The following is a 24,864-nucleotide window of genomic DNA, read 5'->3' as shown; positions in this document are numbered from 1 at the left end:
ACCCTCCTTCATTTAAGTTGTCCAACAGTTACACTGAGAGAGATGCCTGCCCCCCTGATGTATTTTTACAAGGACCTCTTCTTTAACTGTATTGCCATAGGCTTTGAAAAAAATACATTACTGGGAGGACCGCAGCATAGGTTCCAGTGGTTTGTTAGAAACAGCCTATCCTTGCATTTTCTGGCAAAAGTTTCAAATTAGAACTGATGTGGTAGGAGCAACTGAACATAGGAAGCAGCTGGGGTCTCCTGCAAGTCAGGCAAGTGCTAAGACTTGGAGGAGATACCCCTGTGAATTGCTCTTTGAAGAAATGCCCCTCAGTTAGGTTGCACAATCATGCTGTTCCCTGTTGGGAGAGGCTGGCTTCATGGCTGCATGAATTCAGAGCCTCCTTAAACTGCAACAAGTTGCTGCATCTCCCTTTTAGATGCCTGTGCCAAAAGAGCTGAATAAGGGCCACAAAAGGCAGTTTTGTCCATTGGCTGTGGAGTAACTAGTAATAAGAAAAGCAATGAAGAAACAGTTATCACTGATAGCTTGTTGACTCAAGTTTAATTCTTTCTTTCCTGGAACTGACAACCTGCATGCACATTTTCTCAGAACCTCTGTCATCAGCTTCGGTGGAATGAAGAGCTGTCCAGGGTCACTTTTGCCCTTGCACAAGGGCAGATCCATCAAGACAGCCTGACAGAAAAGATTGTGGCGATGTTGGTGTGGCTGGAGAGCCTCAACCACCTCCTTGGGCTGGACAGGAGGAGGAGACTCCTTTGGGTTCTATATAAGAGGCTCTCCAAACTCGCTGGAGTGTCACCCAATCAGAGCAGCTGTCCACAGGAGTTGAGAACCCAAAGACGAGCAGAGCAAGAGATCATGGCCTGTGAGTACAGGCGGCCAGCAGAATGCTGAGCTGGCTGCAAGTGTTTTAGGAAGGATGGGGGGGGGGATATAGGGCTGTGAAGAATTAGAGTAATTAAGCATCATTTCATAATTCCCTGAAGCGTAGCTGTGTTAGTCTGGTACAGCAAAACCAACGGAGTCTTGTGGCACCTTCATTCTTTTGTACAGAGACTGGCCTGAATGCCCTATGTAGAATACAGAAGGGTATTCCTGACAGAATATCACATATATCTCATGGGAAGACGAGCAATTAATGACCCCTAATGTTGTACGCCTCACCATTAAGTCCTGTAATAGGATTTCCAGAGCAAGTATGGGGATAGAGCTGGCATCTGGGTTTCTTGCAAGGTCTGGCTATGTTCTTGGGGCACCTCTCTGGCATTTTTAGTCTGTTTTGTTAATTTGTTGGGTGGGTACTGTAGTCTGAGAAATGCTTGCTTCAAATCCTCAGGTTGTAAGTCCAACACATCTGAAAAGATGTGCTTATATCTTAGGACTTAGCTGTAGGCAATAGATTTTGTTGTGTGTTCTGGGTGGAATCTGGGAGCATGTAAGTATGTGTGGTGGACAGCGGGTATATTCTCTCCCTGGTTACTTCCTTAGCAGAGAGAGAGAGAGAGAGACTTTGCACATCTCTGCTGAGCACATACTCCTTCTCTCTGCTCCCATGCGTGGACTGAAGGTTCCATCGTCCCTGACTAGGGATTATGAGAATTTGGGTTTTGCTCACCAAAGATGTGAGCATACCCTGTGCAAATTGACAAATGGGGACATTATTTGGTGGATAGCAACATAGGGCCAGAACTATGATAAAACCAACCTGGAAACCAGGGCCAGATGCTCAAGAACAGTGACCACATCAAGGGCATGGGAAGGAACAGATCGATATGCAAGAGACAGAGCTGGTTCTAAAATAGCCCACAGAGGACCCTGGCTTGTGTTTCTCCAGGGCCTACCACTTACCATTCATTCACCTCGCACAAAGATGTAAGTGATGAGGGTGAACAAATTGAAGCTTAATCCAGATAATACAGAAGTGCTCAACGTGAGTTGTAAGATCAGGAAATAGGGACTCAACCTGTGCTGGATGGGGTTATACCTCTTTTCCCCATCTCCCTCCAAAGAGTTGGGATCTCTGTTAGAGTGTACTCCTGGATTTGGCCCTGAACCTAAATTCCTAGGTTTCAGCAGTAGCCAGGAGTCCATATGCACAACTTGAGGTTAGTGTGCCATCTGCACCCATTCCTGGAGACGTCTGATTTGGCCACAGTCACACAAAACTTAGTTATATCCTGTTTGGACTACTATAATGTGCTCATCATGGGGCTGCCTTTGGAAACTGTTCTGGAAAGTCTAGCTGGTCCAGAATGCTGCAGCGGGGTTGTTGACCAGGGGTGGTTACAGGGAGCTTATGACTCCCTTGTTACAAAAACATCACTGGTTACCGGTCTGTTTCTGGGCACAGTACAAAGTGCAAGTTATAACCTCTACAGCTTAGGACCAACCTACTTGAAAGACCTCCTTCTCCCATACAAGCTTGCCCAGGTTTTACATTTTTCAGGAAAGGCCCTTCTTTCGGTACCAACAGCTTCAAAGGTGCTTTTGGTGGTGATAAGAGAAGGCCAGTGACTGCTCAGCTGCCTTCTTCTCTGCTGTCCTTCCCCTGGCAGGCAAAGAACTTCGCAGTTAAGTAGGTTTGTGGTGTGTCTGTTGGTCTGGGTGCTGTTTTTGTTCTGTTATTGTTGGCATTGTTGGAGTTTAGTTAATTTTGTATGCATTTGATTTAAAAACAATAATAAATCAAATACATAAAAAATTAACTAAACCCCAACAGTTTTTTTTTTTTTTTGTATTTAACTATGATTTTAAGCCAGCTGGGCTGCGCTGCGCACCAACTTCCTTGCTGGTAAAGCTCAGCTGCAGGAAATGAGAATAAACACACAAATATCATCCTACCCTTCTGCAAAGCTGTAGCGTGACCACGTTTAGTTTACTGTGTTCAGTTAAGGTCACTGGGGTATTGTGTGCTGGGAAAAGTACAGAAAAAGATAACCAAAATTGTCAAGGTTCTGGAGCAACTCTGCCATCGGCGCTGTTTAGGAGGCACACCATGGCACATGCACCAACTCTTTCGGACTGCCCCGACTATTTTGAGTTCCTCCAATTATTACATCATCTCCCTCAACCTGAGCCTTTGCTCTGAGCTTAGTAGACCCTCATTGACTAGAACAGTGGTCTCGAAAGTGGGGTGTGTGTACCCCAGGGGGTGTGCAAGACGATCCATTGAGGTGCACGAGTTGCCTGATCATTGAGCAGCCTCCCGCTGCCCTGACAAGCTGCCGTGGTGTGCAATGATGTTGGCAGCAGAGGCAGCAGGAAGAGACAGGAGCCAAGAGGGAAGTTCTGTGGCATTTCTCTCTTGGCTTCAGTGCTATCCTGCCATGGCCACGGCCACCAAGAGCACCTATGCCAGTCCCTGCCAGGCACAACAGAGGAAGGTGCAGTTACCTGCTCGGCCGCGGCCCTGCAGCAGCTGTTGTCCTGCCAAAGGAGAGCACATTTGCTCCAAATTTGCTGGCCTTTTCTGTGATGACAAGTGGCTGTCAGCAGTATGCTACCTAGCAGATATTTTTGAAAAAATAAACACACTTAATCAGTCTCTTCAAGGTAAAAGTGGTGTTTTTAACAATGAGTGAGAAAGTAACTGCTTTTCGAAAGAAACTCATGCTATGGAGAGAGCATTTTGAGAATGGATGTTTGGAAATGTTTCCACCAGTATGTGATTTTGTGGCCAAAACCATGTGTCACCTATAAAAACTCTTATCTCTGCACACTTAAAAACCATGGAAACAGAATTTTCTAACCTTCAGTTTCAGTGGGTTTTGAACCCAATTCTTAAAAATATAAAAATGCAACACCTTCCAATTAGTTTGCAAAAACAACTGATTGACATCAGGGAAGATGGAAGTTTACTAGATGAATGTCAACAAAACCTTTGCATAATTGGTGGATGGGATTGAAAAATGAGTATCGTAATTTAGTAAGCACAGCCAATGATGCAGTTCTTCCATTTGGATCTACTTATCTTTGTGAGGTGTCTTTTTCAGCTATGACAGCCATTAAAACTGAGTATCGAAATAAACTGAACTTAGAACCAGACCTTTGAATCACTGTATCACAAAGTGTTAAACCAAGATTTTCAAAAATAGTGAAGCATCTTCAATCACATTGCTCTCACTAAAAATATTATTTTTTTAGTGAGAGCAAAAAGGGGTTTTATGCTGTTAATAAATAAAATACATTATTTAAAAAATATATTGTTTATTTTATCTTAATCTCATCCTTTTTAATTTCTATTTTTGGGTATATTTTATAATGTACATATTAGTACAGTAGTACATGTATATAATTTATGAATAAAAATACATAATTTGTGGGTGCGTGCTCAAAAAATTTTTACAGACAGGGGTGCGTGATCAAAAAAGTTTGGAGACCACTGGACTAGAAGACTTTCAGACTTCCCCCCTTAGCAGACTTGGGACAGGACATCAGGGCAGCAGCATTTTAAGTAAGACGAGGAGACACTGCCACCTTCCCTTCCATGAGCATGCTCGTTGTTCAAGTGACATTTCTTCTACCTTTCTCCTCTTTCCTTCTTCTTATACAAACATCTGTAGCATCTAAAATGCAAGCCCAGTACAGAAACATAAAAAGTTGAATGGAGAGAAATAACAAAAAGTTGTTATTGCATTATTATTATTATTATTATTATTATTATTATTATTATTATCCCACTGCTGGCAGCTTGCTTGCAGTGAAAGTTGGAAAAGAAGTCAGAAGGTCAGAGAAAAGTTCCCTGTGAATCCAGGTACTTTGCACACCATCTGATTCTCTGCCCCAAACTGGAAATGTTGGCTTCTGGAGAAGCTCACTGACCTCAGCACAGCAAAGACTGTCTGTATTCCACCTGGACAAACTTCTTTCCCCCCTTTCTCCGTTAGCCTCTCCCATGTAGCTGCAGGCAGCAGGTTACGACAAAGGAGGGTTGGGACCCTGTGAGGTCACGTTCCGGGGTGCTGCGCACACTGTGTACAGAGTGCGTCACGGCGCCGCTAGCATAAGCGGAGCTTTCGAAGAAGTGTCAGCATTTAACAGAGCAGGAAAACCCCAACCACCTAACGCTGTAAAGGTCATTAGGGCTTCTACAGCGCCCCCATCCTCCAGATCCCCCCAGATCCCCTGAGGTGGTGCCCTCTGAAACAAGCCGCTCGGATTGGGGGATTCCTCCTCTGCTCCCGCCGTTTCCAGTCGCCAGTCTTCCTTTTCTCTTCTCCCCTCCACTATTTTGATCTTCCTTTCTCTTGGTTATGACATACAGAACGGGTCCTGGGAAATGAAATGCTCAAGAGGGGAGAGTCAGTGGTGGGCGAGAAACATTCTGAACTTTGACTTTATACAAATAGACAATTTTATTTGTTATTTATTTATTTATTTATGTATTTATTTATTTATTTATTTCTATACCGCCCAATAGCCGAAGCTCTCTGGGCAGTTCACAAAAACTGCCCAAGACAAGATTATTTGTGTGTTTTTTCCTTCTCCTCCTCACCCAGATTGTAATCTGTGTTACATGTATGGTGGGGGGGGGGGAATCCTGGCTCTCTGCATGCTTACTCAGAAATTAATCCTCAGTTGTGGGCATAGTACTGTAGTATTAATAAACAACTCACCCCATTCCATATGTATGTATAAGAGACCTTCAGCTATTGGGTGGTATAGAAATGTAAAAAAAACCCATGTAAATAAATAAGTAACACACACACACACACACAAACACACATACAAACACATATACAAGCCAATTTGTTTCATGGTCCTCTGCCCTGAATCTTGAGAGTACCTAGGAGCACTCCTGAATTCCCCAATGAAAAAAGGGTTGGGGCTTTTTAGCTTAGGAGAAAGGTGAGTAGGGTGTGTGTGTGTGTGTGTGTGTGTGTGTGAGTCATCCTGGCCCTCTTCATGCTTACTCAGAAATTAATCCTCAGTTGTGAGCATAGCACTGTAGGATTAATAAATGACTCACTCCATTCCATAAGTATATAGAAGAGACTTTGGCTATTGGGTGGTATAGCAGTGGAATAAAATAAATACAGAAATAAGTAAATAATACACACACAAACACACACTCATAAACATACATACACACATACATAAACCAATTTGTTTCATGGGGCTACGCCCAGCATCTTACGAGTACCCAGGAGCACGCCTGAACTCCCCAATGGAAAAAGGGTTGGGGCTTTTTAGCTTCGGGAAAAGGTGAGGGGGGGGCATTCCAGAGGTGCACAGTTGTGTATGGTGTGGGGAACATGAATAGGGACAAGTTTTTCTCCCTAGGATCCGGGGTCATCCCATGAAGCTGAATGGTGGGAGATTCAGGGCAGATAAAAGGAAGGGCGTCTTCACGCAGGGCACAGTTAAGCTACGGAATTGGCTACTGCAAGGTGTACTGATGGCTACCAACTGGCATGGCTCTAAAAGAGGATTCGAAAAATTCACGGAGACGAAGGCTATCGCTGGCGAACGGTGGCGATGGGCCTGTGTTGCCACCAGGGTCTAAGGCAGGATGTCTCTGTCTACCGGCTGCTGGGGAGCACGAGCGGGAGGGCGCCATTGTGCTCACATCCTCCCTCTGGGCCTCCCACATGCAGCTGGTCAGTCACTCTGTGGACCAGGTGGGCCTTTGGGCTGGTGCAGCACAGCTGTTCTCCTGTTCTGAGCTATCAAGACCTACAGTTACTGGAAATGAGTGACAAATCCACAGCCTCCTTGGGGCAATGCTTCCTCCTCAGCCGCCACTGCATTGCGACCCGGGCTGTTCTTTCTCCAGGATGCGGTGCGCTTGTGTGTGCTGATGCGGCAGTGGAGGAGATGTCAGAGAGGAGTGTGGCCTCTTTCCCATTGCAGTGGCCACACTTACAAGGGGAGGAGGTGGCAGGAGCGCCTGCAAGGAAGCCAGCACTCCCTGGACACGGGTGGGTTGGTGCCTTTGGGCCAAACCTCCTCCTGTTTGCAGCCCAGCCTAGGCCAAGACCTGGATCCAAGCGGGGAGTAGCCCCCACAGGATGATGGATACACACCGGGGCGACAGTTCCAGTGGAGGGGCGGTGACCAGGTTTGACACAGTCCCGAATGTAATGACATGCCCCATCGCTAGAGGCTGAGAACGTGCCCTGCCTTGGCCCACGTCTCTTCGTGTTTATCAAGAAATGTATTGCCCAACCCAGCCCTGCTGCTGAGAACGACATTCTGCATCCTGCATAAGTGGCTTCAGGCCACTGCCGGGGCTTGCAGAGTGCCATTCAGCCCACATCTGAGATCACAGTCTCATCATAACCAGTTTTTGCTCATAGTTACAACCTGGCATTTGACTATAACTCGCCACTGGTAATGCTGCTTCTCATGGGTCTGGACACATCACCAAGCATACAGTAAGTAGTGGTTGATTCCTGTGTGAAGCATGTAGTCTCTCTCCCTCTCTCCCACTCTGTCTCTCCCCCCTACCTGACCCCCATAATGGAAAGTGCCCACACTTTATGCCAATGGATTTTCATCAAGCATCATCTCAAAGCAAAAGAAAAGCCAGTACAGAATTCAAAACTTTCTCCTCAATGTCTGTGGGTCCTCATAAAGCACCTCAGAGTAGGGATGTTGGAGAATTCTGCCACGGATCTCAGTAAGGCCCCCCAAAATCCATGGTAGAACGAAGTCCCCCACCCCACCACCTCATGAAAGGCGTGCGAAACGGAGCACTTACCTGGTGCCGTTCACGCTGCTTTGCGAATGCTTTGCATTCGCTTCTTCATTATTGCCGTGATAGGCTACATAAATACTTACGTAGCCTATCATGGCTAATGCAGGGATGCCATTTGCATCCCTTCAGAGGCCATGATAGGCTACGTAAATATTTACGTAGTCTACCATAGCAAAAAAGGGAATGCAAATGGCGGTCACCGTAGTTTTTCCTGGTTTTTTGCCATGATAGGCTACGTAAATATTTATGTAGCCTATCACGGCAAAAGACAGGTGCGCAAATGGTGGCTGCTATGCCATTTGCACCCCTGTCTTTCGCAAAAAAACCAGGAACGCAAATGGCAGCTGCTGTAGCCGCCACCATTTGCGTCCCTGCGCAGCCCAGTGACTGGATGCCCAGTTGCGGGCGGCCCCAGCCGGCCGCTCTGTGGAGTCGCCATGGAGCGAAGTTGGCTGGGGAGAATTTCGGGGGGAGGGATGGAGCACCTCCCACCCACCATGGATGTCCCTGGGCGAAACCAAGTAAGTGTTTCGTACATCCCTACCTCCAAGATCAGTGAACACTGGAAAGTTAATCCTGACTCATCTTTTTATGCTCATGAGTAGGGTGGTAAAATACTGCATCTTTTACACTCATAGGGTATGCTTTTATGGCTGGAAAGAAAATTCTAAGAGAGGAACTCTGTGTCTCTGACAAATCATCAGCTTCTCTTTGTCATACTTTGCATTGCTGTCAACTGCAGTGATAATTAAACGTCAAGAAGAGCATGTTATGTGCCACTAAACTCAGTGAGATTGTCTGAGTGTCTTCCCAGGCCTGGAGGGTCTGAGGGTCAGCAAGACCCCACTTATTTACTGGGAGGGACACAAAGAGAAGCCGTCATCACTTGGCTCACCATCTCAGTTGTTCCAGGTTCTCATGTTAATGGGAAAAAGAGCATTGCAGGATTCATTGATGCTTTCTGGACCACCCTGCACACCATGGGGCTGGGGGGTAGTGGAGCCAGTCTGGGAGAGGACTGCTGGAGAGGACTGGCACTTCGGTGCACTCCTCCCATGCCCTTAGTGGGTCCATTTCCCCCTCTCGCTCTTGTTCAGCTCCGCCCATCATTGACTGGAATCTGCAAGAGAATGCCAGCAGTCACCACACTGACCGATACCGTGGCACAGAGCTGGTGGTTCGGCGAGGACAAGGCTTTGCGATTGCTCTGAACTTTCCTCCACCACAAAGACATGTAACAAGCCCAACTTTTATTGTAGAGACAGGTAAATGCGTCCTCTCCCTTCCTTTCCTCCCTCCAAAGTGGAATGGGTCCCCCTCCACCACGCTTCACAATGACCCCCTTTCCCTTGCCTTCCTCACAAACCTCAGAGTACAAAGAGACATGGCTGGGTGGCTCCCCTGAACCCCCTGCAGAGTGGTGCATCCTGACACACAAGGCCATCTTGGCGGTGTGTGGGCTGCTCGGAATGTGCAGAGCAAACCATCTCCTCCTCCTGCTGTTGCTCTTTCCCCTCAGGGTCAACCTCTGCTCTGCAAGAACAGACACGGGTGGAGTTTGGCATCTCCAGCACACCAGCCTCGAGCTCCTGGGGCGCAGTGCAAACCTCTGTCGCTTCTAGCTCCTTGGGCGTCTCCATTTCGAGCCCACCAAATGCCGCCATTGGACGCTACCGGCTGGGTGTCAAGACCACCGCCAGCGCACCCTCTTCCGCCCTTGGCACTTTCGTGTTGCTCTTTAATCCTTGGCTGAAAGGTAACAGAAAGAAGAACGCGGTCCTATGGGCCCGGTCAGTCCAACAGCTGAGAACGGGGTCTCCTCCAGCCAGGCCAACTCATGTGGCAGGGAGGGCTGGTGGAGGTGGGAGAGCTCTGGAGGGAGCAGCATTGTTGGTGAGACGGCTCCAGCCGCCCCTGGCCAGGGGCTCTCAGCGGCAGGGCATCTCTGAACAAGAAGGGGCATGGGAGGAAGAGGCATGAAGCGAACACGCCAGAGCAGCAGCAGCGATGGGGCACAAGGGCCCAGGGAGGCCACACCTGCTAGGTAAAGGAAGGGGTGCTGCTCTTTTGGAGGACCCCGCAGCAACCCAGGCTGTTGCCCCGGCACAGAGAGGCTGCTGCCACTACCGGGATTTGTGTCTCCTCTGAAGCCAGCGGATGCTTGGAGTGTTGGCTCACGTCAGCGCAGAGAGGCTGTGAGCCCATAGCGCAGTGGCAGAATAATGGTTTGCATGCAGCGGGTCCCAGGGTCCATGTATCCCCCATCTCCACTTAGCCAACAGGGGGAGGGGGGATCTCAGGCAGCAGATGCTTAAAAGAAGGCTTCTTCCTTCCTGAGACCCTGGAGAGCTGCTGCCTGTGGACAGACTGACAATCATGGTGCAACAGTGGGCTAGATGACAGGCCAGCTGTTTCCCCTGGGAGAAGAGAGCTTCCTAAAGGCCTGTGGTCGCTGACAGAGCAAGAGTCGGTGGGCCTGCCAAGATGCCCCCCGACAACACTGAACCTGCCATGGAGCCCTGAGGCCTCATTCCGGCCATGTGGCCCCATTCCCATTTTAAAGGGGCAGCATGCCTGTCCGAACCAGCAGAAACGGGGCCTCAACCCAGCATTCCCAAACATGGCGCCCTCCAGAGGCGTGGAACTGCCACTCTCTGCATGGCCATTGGTCTTGCTTGCTGGGGAAGATGGGAGTCGCAGTCCAGCACATCTGGGGGAGCACCAGGCTGGGGAGGCCATCAGGTTGGAGGAAACCCATTTCATCTCAGGCCTCCTTTTGCTCCCCCTCCCCTGCACACCTGTGCTTGTTCCCCTCACCTTCCCCCAAACTTAAGAAGAGAGTGAGAGTTCTTGCCATTCAAAGGAAAATGTACTGTAAAAGAGGAAAAGAAAACGTGTAAGGGCCAGGGGTGGGTGGACATCTGTGGGCTTGTGGCATGTTGGGCAGGATGTCCCAGGAAACCCGTAGCTCCCCCCAGCCAAAGTGCTATCACAGCGTTTGCCTCCCACTTGGCTTTCAGAGGATCATGTGTTCCTGCCTAATAACATGGAGCGCGAGGAATATGTCCTCTCGGAGTTTGGTGTTATCTTCACAGGAAACTCCCTCTATATCTCTCCATCTGGATGGAATTATGGCCAGGTAAACGTAACGCGGAGGGTTTCAAACAAGGATGGAGAAGACTTTGGGTGATGGGTTGGTGGGTTTACAAACACACGCCCCAATTCAGAAATCCCCAGGCTGCTGAAAGCTGAGCCTCACCCCCCCCTCCAATTATGGCTCAACAGAGCCCCCCTCATATGCCAGCTTCCTTCCTCCCATCCCCTGGTTTCTTTTACAGAGGGAGGGAATTGAAGGTGAGGAAAAAGCTGAGTAGACTTCTAAAGTATTCCATGATGGATGATGTGACTCCAAGAAATATAGTGCTTTGTTACACAGAGCTTTTATCCTGCTATTGAGATTGGTCTCTCACTGAGGTTTGTGGGTCCTTTAGATGACATCATCAGCCTTTAGGGTGTCTCCTGAACTAATGACCTTTATTCCATGTTTTAAAAGATTGGAGATCTTGAGCTCTCAAATTACAGCGCCGGAGTCCTGCTTGAGTTCCCTGTGAAAAGAGGAAAGCGCTCAATAAGAGGAGCTAGACCACAGTGCCATCTAGTGGCTGTATAGTGAAACATATTGAAGACTCAGATAAGGGGGGAAAGGAGGGGGAGACGAGGGGGGAGAGGAAGGGCTTGTAAAGTGATCCTGCATTTAAAATGGAAGGGGAAAGCCCTGTTTTGAATGTGGGACTTTAGGCTGGTGTAGAGATGCCCATAAGCTGTTTAAAAACATACCACTTAACTCATTGACCAGGAAGGGGGAAACAGCCTCTGCATTCCCTGATCATTTCAGAGTGCTGGGACATGGAGAATTGCCAGAGAAGAGGGCTGATGAAGGGGGAGGGAGGACCCCTCCCAGTCTAGGTCTCATCAAGCTTTTGGGAATTCTCTGCTAAAGCTGGATGTATAGGGAGAGAGAGTGAGAATGGACAAAGAAAAAAGAATCCAGATCAGCGGGAGTCACCAGAAAATCCAGAAAATGGCATTTCACTTGGGAAAGCTGGAACTCTTCCTGGCTATGCCAAAGCTCTCTCTGTTCCAGGAATTTGGTGTCAATGGTGGTGGTGCTGGCAGAATGAGAAGGCTTAAATCTTATCTAATATCTTCCTCTGCCAACAGTTTCAAGATAACATTCTGGATATCTGCCTTTCCATGCTGGACTGGAGCTTAAGCTACCGCAAGGACCCAATTGCTGACTTACATCATAGAAATGACCCCAGATACATTGGACGGGTGCTCAGCGCCATGGTAAGGAACGGCTTGCATGATTCCCTCTTCTCACTCAAGGACCAGAGGCGAGCATTTCTGCGCAGAGTGACAGGAGTGACTCCCGCCTTCTCTCCAGCCTCCTTAGCACCAGTCCTGACCCAGAAATGGTCACGTGAGAACTGTACAAGTGTAATGAATTGTGCCTATGCTGGGCGCTCTCTACTGGCGGGAGGAGCCCTTTTCTAGTCCCTGACTGCAGCGACTTCCCCAAGGCCTCCATAACTCAAGTGATGGAGCTGGGGAAAGGCGACTGTTCACACCAGCCAAATGGCTGCTTGGGGCCTGTAGGACAAGGGCTACTTGTGGGCTTCTCGTGGAGGCATCCTCTTATCCGACATGGGAACAGAATACTGCACTGCATGGGCCTTTGGGCTTTTCTGATGTCCTCCTCAGTTCCAGCCCCAGGCAGTTTGGGAAGGGTCACATTTCGCTGCAGGGAGGCAAGAGTGGCAGGCCATGCGGAGGGGAAGGAGAGGGGGCACGGTCCACAGAGGTGTTGCCCCCACACACCCAAATCCCACATTTTGGGCAGCCTTTCTCGCCACTTCGGAAAGGATGTGAAGCTATTCCCAATGGGGGTGGGCAGCAGGAATGGGGAGGGAATGCGTCCCGCTGCTTGGTGAGCTCCCTGCCCGCTGCTCCCTCCCCGATCCAGTCTCATTTAGGTGGCTGGCTGGGACGACGTGTGGATGGGGCTGTTTACTCAGGCGCCCCTCCCCTGGGAAGTCGAAGCTGATGCAGGCTTGGCTCCCGGTGAGCTGCGGCACCTCCAGAACAGCGGCACTTCCTTGACGAGAAACTTTCCGAATGTGCACAACGCGTGAAGCAGAGCAAGCAGCTCACTGGTCCCGTAACGATCAGAGAAATGCAGCAGGAGACAATCCATAGTGGCCCCACACCTCTGGAGGGAGGTGCTGTCAGGGCCCGCCAGCCCCCATCACTGCTGGCTCTCAGGAAGGCCCTGAGGACTTCCTACTTCACTCTGGCCCTCCCCTGAGCATGTTTCGTCAGACCAGCTTGTAGCTCCAGTTGTCTGGACTCTGGAGTAAGGTTAATTTTATGCTGCCGTTTGCCTTTTTTTAAAGAATGTTTGCGGCTGTTGCAGCTTTTACTGTGTGTTTTTACTGCGTTTTCACTACCGTAACGGTTCTTATTTTGTGTTCTGTTGTTTTACACCACCTTGGGAGGGTTCCTGCCCTGAAAGGAGGCCAAGAAATATTTTATTTTTGTTTTGTTTTTAAGTCTGGAAAGGCGACCCATGCCCTCGGAGTCAGATCAGCTGTGCATATCTTGACTTTTTCGCAGGTCAACAGCAACGATGACAGTGGAGTGTTGCAGGGGAACTGGAGTGGAAATTATAAAGGTGGGGCATCTCCAGGCAGCTGGACAGGAAGTGTGGATATCCTGCAGAAATGGAAGCAGTCTGGATTTAAACCAGCCAAGTATGGGCAATGCTGGGTCTTCGCTGGAGTCCTGACTACAGGTATGTCTCCTTGGAAATGTAGAGATACCTGCACTGTCAGATGCGGTGCTGGGAAAAGACATTGGGGCCATAGTGGAAGGCAAGGCAGTGTGAGACTTGCAGGCTTTGTGGCAACTAGATAATAGCCAGACTACAGATGGTGGATGTGCAACATGCATTTCACCCAGGGGAAAATGGATGCATGGATGGATGGATATATATGGTATACAGAACCTCTGTTTCTTGGTCACATTGTCCCTCTGGCACACATTCCCCATTCTGTTCACCCTCAGAGAGGGATCATAGAGCCTGCTCTAATAGCTTCCTGTACTGGCCTGTCTATGCCAGGAGAAGCACCCACAAAGATCCAGTCAGCAAAGCTGACCAGTAGATAGTCAGGGTGAAGGAGAGGGAGACAGGGGGGAAATGAAGGTCCTGGGGCCTACTGAGTCACCTGCAGTGAGCTGGAGGCAGAAGGTTAGGGGTGAGAGACGCTGTGCCATATAAGACAGGCTCCCTTCATGTCCTCTAGCTGCTTTTGCTCAGGAGCCAGAGTGGAGGTGGGCAGTCAGGAGGAGGGGAGATGCATCCATTAGACTAGACAGGCACCAACCAGCCCTTGTCCTTCTCCAGCTACCACTGCTACCTGGTTTGGGTTCCCCGTCTTACGGGAAGGCTGGGGAGCTGTCCAGCAGGGCTAGGAGCAGGTCTGTGGCAAGGCTGCTGAAACAGCAACTGCAGTGTCCAGCCAAGGAGCCACCAAACATGACCAGGAGTTGGGCAGAAGGACACGTTGCGCCAGGACCTACCAAACAGCGAATGACAGGTTTTCTAGCTGGCCAGCCCTTCTGGTCCACCACTTCCATCTGAAGGATCAGTGGATCTAGAGAGCCCTGGGTGTGATTGTGGAGGGTCTAGGGCTGTGTGTGACCAGAGGGGGTACAGCAGGCGCCCTGATTCTGCAGATGGCATCTACTATGTATGGCATCTACTATGGGGTGTCCTAAAGTGTCCATCAGGTTCTGCTGGCTCCTCTTGGCCTCTGTGCACACCAGGGCCAGCGGTGGGGTCCCCTCCTTCCAGCCTTTCAGGTCTGGGCATGCACTGGTCCCGACTGGATTACAGTGGTGGGGCATGACAGCCACCTCTGTACTGATAAAGACCCTGACATCACAAGTATCTATCACTGAGTGGCTTTTGTAGCCCCTGTCAGAGGGGCTACAAAATCCTGAGTGGGAATGCTGTGCTACAGCTGGGCTCCCTTCCTTTCACTGAGGCCTTTGATTGACCTGATGGGTCTCTCCACATGCCACAAGCATGCTGTCTCAGTAGCCATGAAAGTGTGTGTGTGTGTGTGTGTGTGTGTGTGTGCGCGCAGGGGGGTTAAATGGCAAAATCCACCAACTCGCTGTGGGCCAAGAGAGAGGCAAGTGTGACAGGTGGATTATTCCCCGCTGCTTCTTCCTGACAAGGTGTCACGTGTTTCAAACTCTGGCTACTCCAAGGGTCAGCAAACGTTGTCCCAGAAGAAAGTGCTGGCTAAGGACCATGGCAGAGACCAGTGCTGTTGCATGCAAGGGATGGCGAATCCCACCGCTTCCCCATCCTCGCTCTCTCTTGTAGTGCTACGGTGTCTTGGGATTCCCACTCGCACAGTCACCAACTTCGAATCTGCCCACGACACAGACAGAAACCTGACTGTGGATCAGTACTTTGACACCTCTGGACACCCTCTGCGCATGGGCTACGACAGCGTCTGGTAACTCCTCCTGACTCTCCTCCTCCGCTAAGCACTGGAACCGACTGGGTTTCTGCACACAACGGCAGGGCTGGAAAGGAGGAGGGAGGCACCACAGCCATAGCTGCAGATTCCCACCGCTGGGCGGGAGTTGATCTCTGTTCCCCTTCCGCCGCTGCACTTCTCCACTGCTCTGGGCAGTGCCTGTGAGGAGCTTCCCCTTGCCAGGCAGGCAGATGCCACCCGGAAGCCTCCCTTTCCTTCCTGTCCCACTCCCATGTGCAGCCCCTCTGCCACTTCTCCCACATGGCCCTGGACAGTCACCCCTGATCATCTTTTAATGTCTCATAAGTGTAATAAGAGCATGAGAACGTCAGGAGAGCCCTGTTGGATCACACCGAGGGTCCATCTGGTCCAGCATCCTGTTGGCAAAGTGGCCAACCAGATGCCAGTGGGAGCCCACCTGTACGACTTGAGGACGAGGGCCCCCTCCCACTCAGCCTCCTGCCCACCATCCTCCCTATGCCCCTCCCGCATCAGCTGTCCATTCTTCACCACATTCAGAGTGGGCTTTTCTTGTGTACCCGCAGCCACAAATGCTTCCCTCCTTCCCGGAGGGACTTTCCAGGCATCTTTTGCACAGGGACCTTCCTTTTTTGCCTGGTCACTGGTGATCTGACACTTGCAAGGGGGGAGGGGGGCTTCTGCTGCAGTGAGAATGCATTGCCCAAGCAGACAACTGCAGTCGGGGTGGCTTCCTTCTCTCATTGTTTGTTTTAGGTTTGTCACATGTACACATGTGACAAACGCATACGTTATTTGGGTAGATCCACCAAGGAGCCAGAATTCCCTGTGGCTCCTTACCACATGTTCACACAGAGGCAAACTCATTTCTTGCTCTGGCACAATATTTCCCTCCATGGTACAATGTGGCCTTTCCTCTGAAGGAATTCCAGCTGAACACACAGATGGTGGCATCGTATATATGCCCAGAAGCCAGCTTTGCTCTGCTCCCTCCCGTTGAATCAGATGCTATAGAGAAACTGGGTACTGACCAGCAGGCAGAAGTCACAGTCTGCCGTCATCTCACTGCACACTGTCACGTCTGATGTATGTATTCTTCACTGCAGGAACTTCCACGTGTGGAACGAAAGCTGGTTTGTCCGAACTGATCTTGGTTCCCCATACAACGGGTGGCAAACTTTGGATGCAACTCCACAGGAGACAAGTAAAGGTACGAAAGATGTCAGCTGCAGGAACTGGGTTGTGATTTGCCTCCATCACAGAAAGTTAGAGGTATTCCAAGGTATTCCAAGCCTTCCCACTGAGCAGTGAAGCAACAGAGACTTGCTGTGCAATTAATAGCACCTCTTCATGCCTGTGGCATCAACAAAGCTGAGAGCGGTCTCCTAAGCCTAATTTGCCAAACAGGGCTTTGTTAAGAGATATACTAAAGCAAAGCAGTTGCCTTTCGACTGAGGAACGGGTTTCCCACCGTGCTCGATGGGCTCTCTCTGGGCCCCTCCCTTCAGAGAGGTCCTCTTGACCCAACTTCTGATGGGCCACCATTCTGGCAGAATGCCTCCACCCTCCTTTCAACTCCGCCCTCTTGGCTTGGCAGTGGACTCTGTCAATTCCAGTGCTCCTTGCTCTTCCAACAGGCTTCCCACTGGGCAGGGGGAGATGGTCTCTGAGCCTGGCCCTCCCTCTCAATAAGCCCCTGGAAAGGTTCTTCGCTGGCTCCTGGAGAGTCTTGGGGAATTTGTCTGGGCTGGGTTTCTTCTAGCTCTACCTCTGAATCAGAGTCAGAAAACAAACCAGGCAGCCTGGGCTCAATCCTGACATAGAGTTGGAAGAGACCTTGAAATTCATCTAGTGACTAGATTCTAGTCCAATGCCCTGCTCAGTGCAGGCTCTCCAACACTGCATGCAACTACAGCATCCCTGAAAGATGGCTGTCCAACCTCTGCTGAAATACACCAGTGAAGGAAAGCCCACCACATCCCAGGGCAGGCTGTTCCACTGTTGAGCTGCTCTTCCCACTAGGATGTTTCACCTATGCATGGTCCTCTTATGGGTTGGTAATGGGATAGCTCAAGGGTAGGGAACCTGACCCTCTTGAAGTTGTTGGACTCCAACTTCCATCAGCTCCAGCCAACTTAGCCAGTGATGAGGGATCACAGAAATCAAAAAGGTTGAAGGAAAATATATATCCCACCAAATATAACTAAATGTTAATATAAATACAAAAATCTAACTCTGTGGTTAGGGATGCCAGAAGAAGTATAAAGTATTTGTAAGTTTTGATAGAAGTGTGATTTTCACCCCATTTTAGCCTATGGCATTTATTTGGCCACAATTTGATCATCCAGAAAAATGTCTAGCCCTTTTTAAAGCTATCTAAGCTAGTGGGTGTCGCAGTGAATCCTGTGAGTTAAATGTGCACTGCATGAATTCACTCTTTCTTTTGCAGCTCCTGAAGCTGACAAAACATGATTCATCCCCATGACACTCAATACTTCTATCTGGTCCTCCCACCATGCAATGTATATGACTTGATTTTTCCTAACCCACTGCATTGTGAGCCTGTTTCTTTTCCTTGAACTCTCCAGAAATATACCAGTGCGGTCCAGCTTCACTGAGAGCCATCAAAGGGGGAGATGTGGACCTGAAGTATGATACCCCGTTCGTCTTTGCAGAGGTCAATGCTGACATTGTCCAATGGGAATATAACAAAAACACGGGAGAAAAAAAAAAGATTTCCTCTGACACCAGAAGCGTCGGCCAATTCATCAGCACAAAGGCTGTGGGCAGCAATGCCCGCCAGGATGTGACGGACAGTTACAAATATGCAGAAGGTATATGACATATGACGCACCCTCGCACAGGCTCTTTTAATATGATGTATAACTTGTATTTTTACTTTCATTAGGTATTGAGTTCCTTTGCAAACCACGCCATCACCCAGATGTCCTCTTGATTAAAGTTTCTCTGCCATTCTATTCCACAGCTCTTAAAGGTCTCTGTTACAAATATGTAGCAAAAGGGATCTGAAACAAATGGCTGGGGCATCTGAGAAAATTTGTTTTTCAGATTTTGAATATTTAGTATGACAATTTAGGTTCATGTCAGTTTTCATCCACCCCTAGTAGTAGTTTGCCCCAGTAGCTTGGCTGGAAGCATGAGGGCAGAAAGGTGTCTGCAGACCCAGTCAATGGGATCAAAGGAGCAGAACCCATGCCTCACATCAGCGCCAAGCCTGAGAACTTAGCAGACCTGCCTTCCAGCTCTCCCTGGCCCAGACTGCCTTTATGCCAGAACTGGCACTGCTAGGAGGGCCAAGCGGCTAAGCCTGAAGAGTCCACCATTTAGGGAAAGCCACAGAGAGCGCGCATCCCTGACCCCAGGGGCAGATGAGTGGCCTGCATCCTTTGGGTCAATGGCCCTCTGGACTTTGCTACCCTGCTCTGTCTCTTTCAGGCTCTGCGGAGGAAAGGGAAGTGTTTGGGAAGGCTCGTGCCAAGCTGCATCTAAAAATGCCAGCAGTATTAATGTTTGGCCGACTGCCAGAAGCTGAAAAGCCGAGCATCTCAGGGAGGTTCAAGCTGGAAAGCCCCCCGGAGGTCGGCAAGGATGTCAGCTTAGTCTTGATGCTGAGAAACCCTGCTTCCGCAGCCAGGAGCCTGACAGCTAATATGACCGCTTGGTCCATCGTCTACAATGGGAAGCCCATCAGCGAGGTCTGGAAAAACTCCCTCCAGGTGACTCTTGGCCCCAACGAAGGTAACCACTGTATACTCATCCCCACCCCATGTGAGCCTCTGAACTGAAGGCAGCAAGTCCTTCACCTGCAGTGGCCCTGTGTATGCCTCCCTCCTCCACCACCACCACCCCCCTCACCGAATTGCAGACTACAGGCCTTGGAACACGGACCGGATTTTCCCGCTGTACCTCCTAAATCGCCAGGTCCACGGATGACGTGCTCTGTATCACGGCCCTCTCAGCGGGGGGACGGCAGGCCATCCCCCTTCCAGGCCTGCTCAGCTGCAGCCAAGCGGCTGCTTCCTGTCTCCTCAGGGCCTCCTCGAGCAGCCAGTCAGGTGGCCCCAGAGCAGTTGGCGCCTCTCCGCTGGCCTTGGACTTGCACCTCTGCTAGCCAGAGGGCAGTGACGGGGACTCCCAGCCTTCTCGGATCATGGAATGCTGGCAGCTCCCTGGTGTGGGCTGGGCTCAGTAAATGCCTGCCCCCCACTTCCACTTGCCCTGTCCCATGCAAGAAACATACGGAGAGATGGAGGGGATCAGCTTTTGCAGCCATGGGCATTCTGGTGGGGGGATGCAGCAGGAATGAGAGCTCCTGGCTCCTCCTGTGTCCCCCCCACCAGACTGGCAAAGGGTTGCAGGAGATCTCCTGCTGAAGGGGACCCCAACAGGGCATGGCCCTGCCTGAGCACAGTCTTGTCCTTCTCCATCAGAGCACCAGGACTCATGTCCACCTGTGACACTTTTAGTGCCGGGAAGCCCACTGCCTTGTCGGCTCTGCCGTTCCTTTGGAAGTTCCCTTGGTGGCTTCAGCCCCTCCTCCCACCTCCCATCATGCTGCTAAAGGGCTCCTTGATCTGCCGGGGGCCAGAAGTGCCACTCTGCAGCCTCAACCCACCCCCTGCAGCCAAGAATGGCTCCATCCAGCTCACCAGTGCAGAGCCTGGCTTTTGCGGCCCTGGAATCAGCTCCAAATCCTCATTTTCCGAAGATAAAGAGCCAGAAACAGCAGCAGGAAAGAGGGAGCACTGCCTTTCTTGCAGGGGTGCAGCATCTTTCTCCTCCAGAGACTGCGATAAGGGATGAGGCAAGGACGTCCCTTGCTAGCACGAGTGTTGGCAAGGGAAATACTGGGCTTCCCGAAGCTAATAAATAGCACTGGAAAGGAAACTGTTCCCTCATCCATGAACTCTCAAGAGAGAGCTGTGATAAGGGCGGGTTTGACTTGCCGGCCATAATGTCAGCGTTAAGAAGAGCTGCTCTGGCCAGGATCCCCACGGTGCCACAGGATGCACCGGAAGATCCCCCAAGAGCCTGGTGTAGCACATAGGCCATGGGTGTGTCCCCTGTCCCACCACAATGAGCCCGCTCAGAGCTTGGCCAGGCTTGCGTGGAGACGCCTCGTGGGGACAACCTCTTCTCCATCGCCGCTCTTTCAGAGAAAGCGTTTCCTATCAAGATCTCCTATGCTGAGTACAGGCAGCACCTGACCTCAGACAATATGATTCAAGCTACGGCCCTATGCCAAGTAGAAGATGGGAGCCGTGCTCTGGTGGAAAGGGTCATCATCCTGGACGACCCCACTGTCACCATGAAGGTAACGTCCCTGCTCACCCGCTCGCTCGCCCAAGCCAGCTCCCTCCCATCCACCCAGGGTCGGGGTGGGGGGTGGGGGCTAAAATGCACTGCTAGGTACCTTGTTAAAAGGGGCTTGAGAATTAGTGCAATCCAGCAACCTCAAGTCGGAAGTCTGAGTGCAGACGGGTGGAGGGATCACAGCAACAGCAGCGTTTGTCAGGGAGGACTTCCTTGCGTGAAAGAGGGAGGGGCGAGCTGCGTCTGCCTGGCTCTCCCAGGCTTGGCCCCTCCTTGCCGCCCTGCCTCAACCGAGGCTTCCTCCCGGGCAGGTCCTGGGGGAAGCGAGAGCGGGCCGGGAGGTGCGAGTGGAGGTGACGTTCACCAACCCCCTGGAGGAGGAGCTGGAGGGCTGCGCGTTGCGGGCGGAAGGCAGTGACTTGGTGGCGGACAGACTCGAGATACGGCAAGTATCCTTGGACGCCGATGTCCTTCCCCTGAAGGGACACACTGGCCATTTATTTATTTATTTATTTATTAAATGTATTAATCGCCCATCTGGCTTGGGGCTTCAATTGGGTATGCTCGCATCTTTTGTGAGCATTTTTTCCATACATTTATTATTATTATTATTATTATTATTATTTATTTATTAAATTTATTAATCGCCCATCTGGCTGGTCACCCAGCCACTCTGGGTGATGTACAGCATGTAATTAAACAGTTTAAAACAATAAAATTCTACAATAAAAATGTTTTCTAAAATACCCTAACCCACCCCAAATGCCTGCCTGAACAACCACGTTTTTAATGCACGACGGAAGCTCGTTAAAGAGGGGGCATGACGGAGTTCCCTAGGGAGGGAGTTCCACAGAGTGGGGGCCACCACAGAAAAGGCCCTCTCCCTCGTCCCCACCAGTCTAGCAGTCCTGGCTGATGGGACAGAGAGAAGGCCATCCGAGGCTGATCTTGTTAAGCGGCCTGTCTGGTGTTGCTGGAGGCGCTCCTTAAGATAGGCTGGGCCGGAGCCATATAGGGTTTTAAAGGTCAAAACCAACACCTTGAATTTGGCCCGGAAAACAACTGGTAACCAGTGCAACTCCTTCAGCACTGGAGTGATGTGATCTCGCCAGCGGCTGCCTTTAATCAGGCGAGCCGCCGCATTCTGTACCAGCTGCAGCTTCCGAACCGTCTTCAAGGGTAACCCCACATAGAGCGCATTGCAGTAGTCTAAACGAGAGGAGACCAGCGCATGTACTACCGCTGGGAGCAGATGGTCGGGAAGGAAGGGGCGCAGCCGCCGTATCAGATGGAGTTGATACAGCGCTGTCCGGCTCACAGCTGACACCTGAGCCTCCATGGACAGCTGGGAGTCCAAAATGACCCCCAGGCTGCGGACCTGGTCTTTCAAGGGTAGCCGTACCCCATTCAACACCAGATCAACATCCCCCAGCCTCCTCTTGTCTCCCACCAAAAGTACCTCGGTCTTGTGAGGGTTCAGCTTCAGCTTATTCCTCCCCATCCAGCCACTCACCGTCTCCAGACATTTGGACAGGGATTCTACGGCCAACCTTGGTGAAGATTTAAACGAGAGGTAGAGCTGCATGTCATCCGCATATTGATGACACTGCACCCCAAACCTCCTGATGATAGCCCCCAGCGGCTTCACATAGATGTTAAATAGCATCGGGGAGAGGATGGAACCCTGTGGCACCCCACAAGTAAGTGGCCACGGGTCCGAAACCTCCTCTCCCAGTGCTACCCTCTGGTACCTGCTGGAGAGGAAGGACCAGAACCACTGCAATACGGTGTCCCCAATGCCCAACCCCTCCAGGCGGTCCAGGAGGATACCGTGGTCAACGGTATCGAAAGCCGCTGAGAGGTCGAGGAGAACAAGGAAGGAGCATTCACCCCTACCCAGAGCCCTCCACATATCATCCACCAAGGCGACCAAGGCCGTTTCTGTCCCATGCCCAGGCCTGAAGCCCGACTGAAATGGGTCTAGATAATCAGTTTCTTCCAAGTGTGCCTTCAACTTCATCGTCACCACCTGCTGGGTCTTGCCCCTCCTCACACACGCTGAATGTGTCTGCCCTTTAAAATACTGCAGATACATTCATTCTGTTACATAGATAGATGGATGGATGGATGGATGGATGGATGAATGGATAGAGCACATTTTGTGCTTTTAAAAGTATAGAAAAGTGCTTCAGAAATGGGGGTGGGGAGTGCTAATCAATGCTGTGTGGATCCAGCTTTTGCTGTGGACATTGAGAACAATTCTGACTTTGCACAGTGGCGGTGAATGGCCTCCCTCCCTCCTGCCCACCCACAAGGATCCAGGGCTCAAAATGTGTTCTTTTGTGTACCCCCTCCACAGGGCATGCAGCAGGTGCCCGGTGCTGCTATGGCTGGTAGTGACACTGCCCCAGGGCCGCGGCAACGCCAGGTTAGGCCCCGCCATTGTGTCAAGGGAGCCAAGTGGAGGCAGCACCAGCTGCCTGCACTGCTGCACATGTCGAGCCAGGGACTTGTGAAACTGCAGCTGGGCAGCAGTTCATCTGAATTCATCAACATTGAGCTTGATGGACCAACAGTCTGATGTGGGAGACGCAGCTTCTCCTCTGTTCCTGGCCCCAGGCCTCCCTGGTCTACGTCCAGCACTTGCCGCACTAGCTCAGCCCTGGCTCTCCTCTTAGCGTCTTAGGCATGAACTTTCCCCTGGTCAGGAAACAGTCAAGCTGCCTCACCTTCTGCTGTTTCTTTAAAAAGTGCAACAGGAATGGTAGGAAAGAAGTTGCTAGGGAGTCTCCAGGCTCAGAGAGCGAGTAGAAGGCTGATTTGTCTTGCCACACCAGTTGTGCCTTAGGCAATGCCGACTTGCCGCACAGCACCAGTGACCCCCGGTGTCCATCCAGTCTTCAAGGAAAGGACTTTGTCCAGCCTTGCTCCTTGCAGTTGAACCTGGGACTTTCTCCATGCAAAGGAAGCGCTCTACCACCGAGCTATTGGCCCTTCCACAACAGAGGTCATCATAAGGAAGCCATCAGTGGTGGCAACCCACCCTCAAGCCTAAGAAGCTACAGAGGTTGGATGGGTACGCACTGGCCTGTTTTCCCTCCATGATCATATGGGCCAGGTGACTGCCTCCCTCAATCCCTGTCCTATGCGTGATCATCCAACACCCCAGAAGAATCATAAAATAGTAGGGTTGGAAGGGGCCTACAAGACCATCGAGTCCAACCTCCTGCTCAATGCAGGAATCCAAGTCAGAGCATCCCTGACAGGTGGCTGTCCAGCCTCATCTTGAATGCCTCCAGTGTGGGAGAGCCCACTACCTCCCTAGGGAATTGGTTCCATTTTCGTATTGCTGTAACAGGAGGTTTTACTGATGTTCAGCCAGAATCTGGCTTCCTATAATTTGGGCCCATTATTCTGTGTCCTGCACTCTGGGATGTTTGAGGAGAGATCCTGGCCTTCCTCTCTGTGATGACATTTCAAGTACTTGAAGAGTGCTATCCTATCTCCCCTCAGTCTTCTGTTCTCAAGATTAAACATGACCAGTTCTTTTCAGTCTCTCCTCATAGGGCTTTGTTTCCAGTCCCCTGATCATCTTTTTTGATGAGTGGCAGGGGTGATTTGGCTGAAGTCAATCCTAGGGAGGATTGGCCTGGGTACTCCTCCTGGAGTTGCCACTAGTCTTCTCAGGGCAGGGAGGGCCAAGTAAGCCAAGCCCTTCCCCAGTCACTGGGGCTCCTGAGTGCTTGCGATGCCTAAAGTTCTTCCCAGATCTTGGCTGACCAGCCCCTGTTGCTCTCCTCCACAGAGTGCCACCACTGAAGGCCAAGGAGACTTCCCGAGTCCACCTTGACATCACTCCCAGCAGAAGCGGGACCAAACATCTGATCATCCATTTCTCCTGTGACAAATTTCATAACATCAAAGCCTTTGAGACCATTGTGGTGGGCAACTGATTCTGAAGCCCAGAGTCTGGTCATCCAGGTGACGTCTGCCCAGACAGATGGAGCCAGTCCACAGTTGGTAGGGCCAAATGCTGAATATGCAGCTGTGGGAGGACCACACCGGCATATATTTTCATCTAGTTATTCTTGTTGATAGTATATAATCAGATACCTTCACACGCATAGATCATGTTGGCCTACCCAGGGTCCCATAGAATAGCTTAGCTAGAGGACTGTTAGATCAGTTAGATCGCTTAGCTTAAGTGCAGTGGAGCTTGGAAAT

At 50.7% G+C, this 24,864-nt stretch overlaps 1 protein-coding gene across 1 annotated transcript; it reads left to right on the top strand.

Moving 5' to 3' along the window:
- Positions 1 to 705: 705 nt before the first annotated feature.
- Positions 706 to 24,593, top strand: LOC146346519 (protein-glutamine gamma-glutamyltransferase E-like). The gene is made up of 17 exons (XM_084851409.1): positions 706 to 877; positions 2,363 to 2,475; positions 4,913 to 5,037; positions 7,311 to 7,388; positions 8,526 to 8,704; positions 8,809 to 8,976; positions 9,231 to 9,467; positions 10,732 to 10,850; positions 11,933 to 12,061; positions 13,388 to 13,565; positions 15,168 to 15,303; positions 16,413 to 16,516; positions 17,895 to 18,140; positions 18,763 to 19,065; positions 20,484 to 20,641; positions 20,952 to 21,085; positions 24,446 to 24,593. The coding sequence occupies exons 1-17, from the start codon at positions 706 to 708 to the stop codon at positions 24,591 to 24,593; spliced, it is 2,727 nt and encodes a 908-aa protein (XP_084707535.1).
- The last annotated feature ends 271 nt before the right edge of the window (positions 24,594 to 24,864 follow it).

This window comes from Heloderma suspectum, chromosome 4 (genome assembly GCF_057233095.1).
Source record: "Heloderma suspectum isolate Gila_16-S chromosome 4, 16-S_ref, whole genome shotgun sequence".
In the NCBI taxonomy this organism is placed as follows: Eukaryota; Metazoa; Chordata; class Lepidosauria; order Squamata; family Helodermatidae; genus Heloderma; species Heloderma suspectum.
The sequence above is the reverse complement of the archived record's forward strand: the minus strand, read 5'-3'. Positions and strand labels throughout refer to the sequence as shown.

Bases quoted from the DNA above. Each gene is read 5' to 3' on its own strand.
- LOC146346519 (XM_084851409.1), top strand. From the start codon at position 706: ATGTTGGTGTGGCTGGAGAGCCTCAACCACCTCCTTGGGCTGGACAGG. The intron at 5,038-7,310 runs GTCAGCATTTAA...TTTTGCTCATAG, and splicing joins AGCGGAGCTTTCGAAGAAGT to TTACAACCTGGCATTTGACT. The intron at 7,389-8,525 runs GTAAGTAGTGGT...GTGTCTTCCCAG, and splicing joins GACACATCACCAAGCATACA to GCCTGGAGGGTCTGAGGGTC.